The 11638-nt window shown below is 38.9% G+C and overlaps 1 protein-coding gene across 1 annotated transcript; it reads right to left on the reverse strand.

Annotated features, from left to right (window-relative positions):
* Positions 1-803: 803 nt before the first annotated feature.
* Positions 804-6084, reverse strand: LOC103414259 (tRNA(adenine(34)) deaminase, chloroplastic-like). The gene is made up of 4 exons (XM_008352657.4): positions 2016-6084; positions 1851-1938; positions 1311-1438; positions 804-1207 (listed from the first exon to the last, which is right to left on the reverse strand). Exons 1-4 carry the CDS (start codon positions 5885-5887, stop codon positions 931-933), a joined length of 4365 nt encoding a protein of 1454 aa, XP_008350879.3. The 5' UTR covers positions 5888-6084; the 3' UTR covers positions 804-930.
* Between the last annotated feature and the right edge of the window lie 5554 nt (positions 6085-11638).

Raw genomic sequence — 11638 nt, forward strand, 5'->3', positions numbered from 1 at the left:
CTGGCCAAGAAATTGACAAAAGTCTCGTGGCACAAATGTCCGCGACGATTAGAAGAAACGTCTATTTTTGATCTTAACAGCAAAGCTTAACTCTGGTAGGAGGTATCTATCAGCCCTTTCTGAAAGCAAGGTCCTCAATCCTCAATGCAACACCCTTGGTAACACAGGACGTTGCGATGACAGTACCGTGTCATGCAAGTTACTCTCCTATTAAGCACACGATGACCGTAGGTGTATTTATTTGTTTGTTTATTATTCATTTGGTAATGTCTCACTGTCAAAGGGAGGTAGGAGGCACTGTGATTAAAACAAAGGATGGGCAAACAAAGGCCAACAATAATCCAACATGAATATCATGAATAAAAGCTATAGTTAAAATAAAAAATAAAAAATAAAGGACACTATCTAGAACATCAAAACAATTTGGGTGTTCCGGTGTATTAGGTACTTTGGGCGTTTTAACCGTCTTTAGATCTTTATTTTTGTATTTTTAAACAAAGATCTAACGGTTAAAATATCTGAAGGTACTGAATACTCACCCAAGAAAGTACCCTAGGGCATTGTCACATTTACATGGCCTTGCTTGTAAACGCTAGGCTTCTGCAAGTACTTTTGGCACATGCGTTTGTTAAAATCGCAATTAAATGTTTATTAAAATTTTTGATAAGTGCTTCTCCAAAAAGTGCTTTTATAATTTCCAAGTATTTTTTCAAAAAAAATTTGCCGGATGGTCCCATAATCTATAGTCATCCCATTTGACATCATGCACGTGACATAGTCATAGCTCATATTCGGATCACCAGTGAAATCTAATTATACTGGTTGATATATTTTGGCAAAATTTTCGGACTAACCGAGAGAAAGACAACTAAATTTCGCCAAAATTCGACATAGATTTGTACATTCATCAAACTAACAGTCTTTGAACTCTTACAAACAGAACATTATGTGGAAGATGCGATGCATCTTCGTAAGTAACTTTGATGGATGGAGAGAAATTCGATGAAGACGCGGGGGCGCCGCTGCCGGGCCTGCTTGCTTTTCCTTCTTCCTTCTCCTCAGCTGGAAGAATTGCTGCATTATATCTGCACACTCCGATGCCAACACGCCACGTCTTATTGTCATATTTGGGTGGAATGGGTGGACAGGAGGAGCTGCTTTGTCCGAGTGTTCCGAGCTATTTCCTTCACCCCCATCAGAAAAAAGTCTGCAAGCATATTTACAGGTTGATAAGATAAGGAGCAATTGAATAACAAAACTCGCATACCTTATCCAGTTAGGGGTTACTTAGAAGGGCAAAGCTCGCATACCTTATCCAGCTGCCATCAGCTCCGAGAAGCTTATTTGGAGCTCCCCATACAACAGTGTCGACTCTTGCTTGGAGTATTGCTCCAGCACACATTGGGCACGGTTCAAGTGTTACATACAGAGTAGTCTCCTGAGACATCAGAAAACAAGAGTTAAGTCTAAGGTGGGATGGCCTGGCTTCCTTCATCGGCAAGTAGTAAGTTGAGTTACATATAAACCAATGTCAACAAAACACTTCCACAGTTATGAATATTGTTATCATTGTATAAATTTCATGATAAATGTGACTGACATGGCTTCCACTTTACAACTTAGGGAGTTTTTTAATATCCAATAGAAATGCAGATATTTGATGTTTAATGAAAAAAGAAAGACTGCTCTCTAACTTTGCAATGTCATCATGCAGACACAGAAGCCAGAAGGGAATTTTTAATGGAGGAAGAAAAGCATGATTCCATGACTAGAATATGTCCATTCAGATCATCAATATGCATGTATATATATTGAAATGGGTACTAACAACTAAATAACAGAAAAATTACCGAAAGCCTCCATGACCGAAGAACATTTGAAGCTTCCCGTATGCATATCATTTCTGCATGGGCAGTTGAATCCCGTAATTCTTCCACTCTGATACACACATCAGTTTAAATATCCAGAAGAAAGCATTTAACTATAAAATATAAATATAAGCTAATAGAACTCACAGGTTACATCCACGTGCAATAATCTTCCCTTGTTGTACCAAAACAGCCCCGACAGGTACCTCCCAATTATCAGCAGCCTTCTTAGCTTCGAGAAGTGCTTCTCTCATAAACATTTCATCCATTTTTCTTTGTTCAATTTCAAGTGTATGTGCTTCTTCCCATTCGTCAAATCTGTCTCTGAGGACTTGCGTACTCCTCTGAATCTTTCTTTGTTTCAATTCCCCACCCGTTTGCACATTGTCTGATACTCCTTCATTCAACTTCTGACAGCCAAATTGGTCCATGCGCTCCGTTGAACCACTTCCAGAGACAATGTTACCGGCATTTGAAATTTCTTCTACAACAGCAGGCTTTACGCCACTAGCAGTTAGTGGTTGAGATGGCTCCACTTTTTCAATGCCAGAAGAAGAACCTCGAAAACTCTTTTGATTCTCTTTTGAACCCAAAGATCTCTCACTAGAAGATGTGGAAATGACTTTTGATGTCAGCCCACTTTCTTCTTTATTAGGAGAAGGCGGTGTGCCTGCTTCAAGATATCTTACTTTGTCCTTTGATCTCAATTTTCCACTTTGAGGAAATGATTTAGACAGTTGCAGCTGATGTTGCACGTCTTTTTCCCTTTTTGTGTTCTTTTCATTGTTGTCCTCGGTCTCATGGCCAGAAAACCATGCCTCACTACTTGCAGATTCATTTGACGAAATCCTTCCACCCAACTTCACAGCAGAATGAGGGGTCTCAGCATGCGAACTCCACCTCAGCCTAACAATATCTGCAACAATGTTCCATATGGATCTGCCAGTTCTCTTGACAACGGCATCCCCACTTGTTGTAGTAGCCTCTGATTTTTCTAACTTGGGGGTTTTAAGAACAGATGTGTCTGTCACATCCCACATTTCATCTGCAGGCCCCTTGGTTCCAGAACCTACAGATGAACGCCTCGTGTCATTTCCCTTCGTCTGAGAGTCTTCAGACCTATTTTGACTAAAATCCATTTGCCCATTCTTCTCACCTCCAGGCACCAATTTTGCTTCAGAAACTGTATTTGCATCCTTATTTTTGGAAGTTGAGACTTCATGTCGTGCTCTATCAGAGAACTCCCCAACAAACTGTGAAGATGACTTCTCCAAACGGTGGGCTGAGTCCAAAGCATCTTCAGGATTAACGAGGTATAAAATCTCCCCTTGAGTCTGAGTGTTTCCATTTCCGCTACTTGAGACAGTATTCTCGTTCTGGTTTTCAGAAGTTGAGACTTCATGCCTTACTTTCTGAACAAAACCCCTGACAAACTGTGAAGATGATTTCTCCAAATGATAAGTTGAACCCAGAGCATCTTCAGGAATGAGGTATAAAATCTCCCCCTGAGTCTCGGAGTTTCCACTTCCACAGGATGATTCTTGGTGCAACGCAGAAGTTTGTTTTCCTGAATGAGTACGCAAGGCAGGCGAACCACCATCTAGAATTTCTTCAGAAACTCCCTGAGTTGCCGTCCCACTTGATGACTCGATGCGCAGCGATCCTCTAGCTATCAATTGAGAAGGGGGAGGCAGCAGAATTGCCCGTGGGCTTCTCTTATGCCCCTCAACATTATCCGGTTGCTTTGTAGCTTGGGAAACCACATCCAAAGATGCTTGGAAACTAGAGGCTTCTCCCGAGTCACCTTGGGCCTCTTTTCTGGGTTTAACTTGTATGCGCTTTTCATCAGCGGTTCCTTTTCCGGATAGATTTCTCTGAAAAGCCTCCTCTTCTATTTTGGGACATGGCTGTGATGACTCTCCACTTGGATTAGGGACCAAGTTTGACTGCCCTACCTGGTTTGTAATTCTAGTTTCAGGCTGAGCAATGTTGGCCCTTTCAATACTACTGTCACAAGTTTCTGATACTTCAGTGATTTGTGGGGACTTTCTTCCCGAGTCAACGAGTCCAATGACCTGCTGGCCTATTTCTTGGCGTTGCGCGTCTGTCTCATTTGCTGAATTCGACAACATATTTGCTTTTTCTTCCTGATAAATCCTTCTTATATCAGTCTCCCTCCACCTATCAGAGATCCTTTGAACATCAACAACTCGAATTTGTGAGATTTTTGAAATCTTTTGGTGGTCTCTGTTTAACTCTTCTTGTTGACCGATGTATCCAGCTGTGTCATAACATTCCTCTTGTCTTTCCTGCACCAAGTTTGTAGCTATCGCTAGGTTTTCCTGGGACAAGAAAGTTGTTTCAACCTCACTTCCATGGATTTCTGATTCATTGCGCTCTTGAAATTTTCTTCTAGAATCAGTCACACCAACCCCAACAACTTGGTTACCTATTTGACTATATTGTTCTCTTGTTCCCTTAGTCAAATATGAACTCTCTCCCTCATCATCAAATTGCTTGCGGGATCCAGAGGCCTCTCCTAACTCACTTTGATTGGTCTTCGACACTCTTGAAGGCATTTCTGAGGATTTCCCACCAGCCTCAGTTTCTTCAGCTACTACCTCTGTAAGCTTCTTTTCTGTCTTCTTCCTCCAATCCCACATGACACCACCATCAACTACAGCACTTCTTTGTTTTGTTGTTTTTCCTTTGCCCTCGGAATCGTCTCTATACTTCCTGTTATCTTCAATGACCTGCCCATCAAATCTACCTCCAATATCAAATTTTGAATCCTCGTACACACTTGAAGCTGATTCCCCAAAGAGGCCATGCTTATCCTGAGCATCTGCCTCACTTCCGAAATCGCCTGAAGATGACAAAGAGTAATAAGACGAACTAGAACCTACTTTCATTCCACTACGATTCTCACCACTCAAAATCATTCCCCTCTCTTCTTTCTGTCTGAAATCCCCTTCACTCAAATCAACAGTGGCTGATCCAAATTGGCGCTTCAAATTACTCTCCAAAGTACTCCCCCTAACATTACTTTTCTTCTTCCTACTGTTACACTCACTACTATTGTCTTGTTCGATATCCACTTGTACGCCCTTAGACGAACTCCCATTTTTTTCTCTACCATCAACACTCCGCCTCTCCACTTCTACTCTCTTAGACAAACCGCCATTTCTCTCTCTACCACTAAAACTCCTCCTACTCTCATCTTCTCCTCTCTTGGATGAACCGACATTTCTCTCTCTACCAATCGATATCCTCCTACTCTCCTCTTCTGCTCTCTTAGATGAACTCTCATGTCTCTCTCTACCAATCAAACTCGTCCTCTCCTGTTCCATTCTCTTCGACGAACTAGCTTTTCTCTCTCTACCGATCAAACTCCTCCTACTCTCCTCTTCTACTCTCTTAGATGAACTGACAATTCTCCCTCGGCCACTCAAACTTCTCCTACCCTCCACCTCCACTCTCTTAAACGAAACCCCATTCCCCCCTCTCCAAAAACACTCCTCACCCACTTCCTCCTCACTCAACAAGCTGAGCATAGCCTCAGCATCATCGAGATCACCCGAATCATAAACTCCACCCTCTCCCTCCCCATCAACCACACAACTACACCTCCCCTTCCTTCTCCTCCCCCTCCTATCACACACACTCCTCTCCCTAACTGAGCAAGGGAGCTCACAGCAACCCCACTCAGGCCTACATTCCTGAACACGATAACCACACCGGTCCACGCCACCCAAAACCAACCTTCTAGAAGCTGACCATTGAAGCAATGTGGATTGCCTCAAACCATACAAGTAACACGGGTTTATGCGCACTCTACCGATTGAAAATTCACAACAATTACAACAACAACACGATTTGGATGATGAACAATGAATTGGGTTTATTGGGTTCCCTTCAAATCTTTCATTCAACAAGTAAGAGTAATCATTGAAGGAATAGGACAAGGAGCCTTGGCTTCTCACAGAATATAAACTTGAGCTAAAATATGTGTTCTGCATATCGACCAGGAGAGAGAGAGAGAGAGAGAGAGAGAGAGAGAGAGAGAGAGAGAGAGGAGGAGGAGGAAGCTTACCTTCGAATTGAGAAGTGGGTTTTGGAGGGTTCGTGAGAGCGAAGCTCCGAGTGAAGGAAAGGTGTGGTTTTTGGGTGGATCAAAATCCAGATTGCTAAGCTGGAAAATGAACGAGAGCAGAACAGAGCCACCTAGGAGAGCGATTCACAGTTGAGTTGACTCGTTGGGTACAATATTTTCTGGACCGGAATTGGATGGAAGGTTAGTGTGGGTTTTTAGTGGGCTTAATGCTTGGTGGACACTAAGTTACCAACAAATGAACCCAATTTCTTGTTCATTGGGCTCATTAATTTTCAGTTTTTATGACCGTAATTCAATTTGCAGGAAGACCCCGTATCCAAGTCAAAAAGTCCTTCCGAATATCTTCTCGAGGCATCCAACTAACTTTATCAACAACAAAATCATATTAATTTGTCTCTGTTTATGTAATATCTAAGAAGTTTTATGTGAGTTCTTTTATAACGACTGACTTTGCAGACAACCGGCATAAAAATGCAAACTTTTCGTTACCAGTATTTCGGTGGTGTTACGATGACATTGGAGTCGAAATCTTCAAACTTGCAAACGCAAAATTATATGGATCCGACCAAGTTAATTTTGCTTATCGCAAGTATGAAGATAACTTGAGTTGAGGGGAGGGTGGGAAGATAACTATTTTTTTCAAAAAGGGATTAGTTGTGGTTTCGTCATTACAGTTTACTTTTTCAGGAATCGGGAAGATTCAAAGAGGTTTTTTAGTCTTCCATAACTACCATCGTGTGATTCATATGCATCAAGAATTAAAAACAAAACATGCTGTATGAAATACAAACATGAAATTTGTTTCTAATCACCAAATCGCCTCATAATGGATATAACTAATTAACTACCAATAATCTATTATCATCTATTTCAATCAATCAATCAGTAACGAAAGAAAGGATAAATAAAAATTAATAAAAAAAATAATGACCAACATAATATTTAATCGTAATATGAAAGCAACTTTCTACTTACTACTTTGGCTTGCTTCCCCCATTTGTATAATTTACTGACCCCCATAAACAATCCCAAACAAGCAACTGAGCTGAACAAGTGCATAATTAACCAGCTCCACCAATTATTTTCCATCCATTAATGTCAACTCTCCCCCTTACGTTACATGACATAAATATTTTTATACAATATGATTATTTAAATCGTGCTTGAGCCAATGTTGTAACATGTATAAAAAAAAATTGGACAATACTAGAATGATTAAATTTAGAAACGAAATTTGCAAAACTAAATGATGTGTCACTAATAAGAATGAACACGTTTATTAACGATTAAGTAATAATTCAATTATCAACTTTCATATAATTTAATTTACAAAATCTTGTCTACAAATTTAGCATTACTCAAAAAGATTTATAAGATAAAATAAAATAAACTTGGCCTCTAGGGTTTCTACACTTGTTCAAATTCAAGAGTGCCCATTTACGGAAGTTGCCATATTTGTCCATGCATGGTTGGTGGATGTGTAACGCCACAAAAGACCTTCTGCCTTGGATGATGTTTGGTAGGTCACCTTAATCCTTATGAAAGTCCTTCGATCAAACTAATGGAACTCCACTTCAACAACAAAAAAATTTCTACCCGTGAATTTGGATGGATATTGTTCCTGATATTGACACTTTCATGATTTCATTCTAGACGTAATACAGGTTATTTTAGTATATTTCGAAATTTTAACTGTTACATCTTTATTTTTTTGTCAAATATACAAGGATCAACATATAAAGATTAAAATTTTTAAAATATAAAATTATAATCCGAAGCACTAGAGAGTTTTCGGGGTTATACATGGGATTGGAAGAGTGATACATTTTCTTTTACCAGCATGTCCTTCAAATTTGGATGGTGTATAGTCAGTTGTCATCCGAAATTTTTACTCAATCTTAATTAACATCATTTGCACAACAATTAACCCGTAAACCTAATGAAACATAACACTTTATTTATCCTTATTTAGGACAAAACATATAGGTATCACCGAGTTCAAATTGAACTTACTTTTAAGAGATTCTGAATAGAGCATGTCTTGAGCGATTTGATTTAGGAAAATAAATTGAATTAGTTGGTTTTGTTTTCTTCTGTCAATCCAAGCCTTCTAAAAAGTCTTCCCTTCCAGACATCCAAGCGTGGCACGAAAGGTTGCCAAACCACACATAGCATGACATAACAACATCAGCTCGACAAGCACGCCACATTAGAAATCGAGCTGCTTCTATTTTCACATGCAAGTCGCGTCCACTTTGTTCCACATTCCACACAAGGGAATATTAACTAATTAGCATAATCTCAAGTATAATAAATGGAAAATTTGTAGTATCTTTCAGGCTATTTTGTATATTGAAATTTCTTATCTTTGATAAAAAATTTAAGAAACTTTAACTAAAAGCGTCTGGTACTGTTCATTTTAACGAAAAACTATATTTTTACATTAAAAATCAATCCTGATACTATTCATTTTACCATTTATTTTATCTTTACTGTTAAAACTCAAAGCTTTCAAACCATTTTCATTAGTTTTCCTTTTAACGGTAAAAAATTTGAAGTATAAAATAAACTGAAAACTAATTAAAATAGTTTGAAAACTTTGAGTTTTAACGATAAAAACAAAATAAAGGATAAAATGAATAATACCAGAATTGACTTTTTAGTTTTAAAATATAATTTTTCATTAAAGTAAACAGTACAAAGAACTTTTCGTTAAAATCTCCTAAAATAAATTAGAACATAATAGAATTTCTGTAGGATGAATCAAATTAACATGTATATACAACATTATTACGTATGCACATACGTCAAGAATAGACTTACCGATTATTAAATAAGATTGATTGAGAAGACCAATAGAATTTATATGTGTGCATTTATAAATTGTATGATTGATTGAGAAGACCGATAGAATTTAAAATACATGTGCACATTATATTTATATAAGTTGGTGGAAAAAGCAAAAGAACCCATAACCCACACAGCTGTATAATATTACACGACTAGCAGCCAACTGACGAGTGATTTTTCAGTGTTTTAGAAAGATGGTTCAATATATTAAGTGTAATAATATAATAATATAATAATTTAGAAATTTAAAAAAAAATTATAATTAATTGTATTATTACACTTAACATACCAAATTTTATTTTCGGCACATTGAGATATTTCTCCTAACTCACCATTCCATCAAAAACCGCATGGCCCTTCGTTCCCTGGCTAACTCACTTTAATACAACCTAATTAACTAGTAGTTGAATTATTCAAACCCAGAACCCTAGCTAGCTCACAACTCCTGCACGTTACATTTCTTGAAGCTTATGTTATGAAATAATCGTGAATATTCCACTACGACCAGTACTAGGCATATATGAAGCTTCCGTTCCGAGTTCCGAAACGCGGTTAATATAAAACCGAGACCTCCCAAGTAGTCAATCTTTTTTGTATGCAATAAAAAAAACTCAGACCTTTCCATATCCAAGTCATGCGTGACCATGAGAATAAAGGTCGAGTTATAACTTCTATATGGTGCTTGACTTTGATGCCAAGGATCTAGTATCTACATTGAAAAAATAGATCTTGACCTATGTTGATGCACAAAACTGGAAATCTTATAACAACGTAAATCCTACCGTGAATTTGCAAGAAAGTAAATAACACAAGATGTATCATGGTTCACCCCAAGGTTTGGGCTATGTCCACACTGATTATTGTATTTCTCTGAGATGTGAGGGGAGTGAGAGAGAGAGCTTCTGAGAGTGAGAGAACTCTTCCCATGGCCTAAGAAAATGGTCTCCTCTAATTGTGAGGGTGAGGAGTCTTTTAATAGAATAAGGGCTCCTCACTTATTACATATTTGCCCCTTCTTTTATTACATAATTACATTTGAGTCCCCCGAGTATTTATACGAGGTCTAAATACGGAGGTCCTAAGTATGGTATAAACAGTAGTCCCCAAGTCTTTAGTCAATAGAGTCTTTTGGCTAGAGACATGAAATTGAATTCATGTATAGGCCGAAGTGGCGGTTGTTTGGAAGCGGTATTTGTATACCCTGCACTAAAGCTTTGTAGGTGGAGCTTTGCAAGTGAAGCTTTGAAGCTAGAGCTCTGTAAATGAAGCTTTCGAAGCTGGAGCTCTGTAAATAAAGCTTTTGAAGCTAGAGCTCTGTAAATGAAGCTTTTGAAGCTATAACTTTGTAAATGAAGTTTTTGAAGCTGATTGACATGAGTGATGCTCATGAATGTTTTTGTTGATTGACATGAGTGATGCTCATGGATGTTGACATGAGTGATGCTCATGAATGTTGACATGAGTGATGTTCATGAATGTTGACATGAATGATGGTCATGAATGTTTATGTATGATTGACATGAGTGATGCTCATAAAATGTTTATGTATGATTGACATGAGTGATGCTCATGTATAATTTAAAGTACTAGGCGTACTTTTGATCACCTGGCGATAATAGTGGCGGGGTGCCGAATAATTTTTGTAGTACTGGGCGTACTTTTGGTCACCTAGTTGGTGATAATAGCGGCAGGGTGCCGAATAATTTTTTGTAGTACTATACGTACTTTTGGTCACCTGGTTGGTGATAATAGAAGGCCTGACTCTTTTGGGCATACGGGCCTTCGCCCTCCACATTACATCCCATTATTTTAGGCTTGCGTGTTTTTTTTTTTTATTACCCTCTGATGGGGTTTATACATATGTTTCCGAGAAATAAGAAAAATAAATTACATCATGCAAAAATAAGGAAAGTAAATCACATCATTCTGGTAGGGTGTTTATTCCTTGCTTTTGTAGTGTTGCCATGTGCTCTCGCAGAGGAAAGCCTCCATTTTGCTTTCTGCTTTTTCTCGGTTTTTTCTGCATTTACTTTCGCTTTTGTTTCCCATTCCATTTCACAACTCAAGTAGATATATCCTCATGTTCTGGGCCTTTAGAAATGATTTCACATGGCTACCACCCAATAATCCATTTTGCTTTTCTCGCGGCTTTCTCAAAAAATGGGAGGAATATGCATGATGAAACTTGCTTTCCAGAAAGCTCAATGCTCTCTGCATGATGAAACTTCATTTTCCAGAAAACTCAGTGCTTTCCAGAAAGCTTAGTGCACTCTGCAGCTCAGTGTTTCTTGGTGAAAAGGTTGCGGAGGGCACTATAGTCATTATGAAATGTTGGAGTTGGATGTACCTGGTAAGGAGGTTGCGGAGGGCGTGGCGTTGGCCGGAGTGATGAGTGATTTTGCAAATGTCTAAATGCTGGAAACAAACTTGACATATAAACCGAATCTCTTTCGTTAATTGAAGCAGAGACATTAGAAGTGTTTGTGTTGTTAGTATTATTGGCTTCAACAACTTCATCTCTGAACCTGTTGTCTTGCCCAAGAAAAACCCACCCTGCTCCAAGTTCAAACTCAACGGCATACCCAGCCTCTTCCCAACTCCTCATTCTCTGTACCCAGCAACACCACCCTATGACCCAACAGAACCCAGCTGTAGCGCCATGGGCATAGATAAAACGAAAAGATGCATCCTCTGCTGCAGTTGCATGCCTTGTTGGCTGCCTTGGAAACGAAAGGATTGTTGGTCGAGTAAACGGTCGAATTTCGAGCCCATTAAAAACTCGAATATGGTGGGCGGAAGGGGATGA

Source organism: Malus domestica, chromosome 13, assembly GCF_042453785.1.
Source record: "Malus domestica chromosome 13, GDT2T_hap1".
In the NCBI taxonomy this organism is placed as follows: domain Eukaryota; kingdom Viridiplantae; phylum Streptophyta; class Magnoliopsida; order Rosales; family Rosaceae; genus Malus; species Malus domestica.

Excerpts from the sequence above, each read along its gene's own strand:
- LOC103414259 (XM_008352657.4), bottom strand. The coding sequence starts at position 5,887 with ATGCAGAACACATATTTTAGCTCAAGTTTATATTCTGTGAGAAGCCAA. Across the intron at positions 1,939-2,015 it reads ATTGCACGTGGATGTAACCT|AGTGGAAGAATTACGGGATT; the intron begins GTGAGTTCTATT and ends TGTGTGTATCAG. Across the intron at positions 1,439-1,850 it reads TTCGGTCATGGAGGCTTTCG|GAGACTACTCTGTATGTAAC; the intron begins GTAATTTTTCTG and ends CTGATGTCTCAG.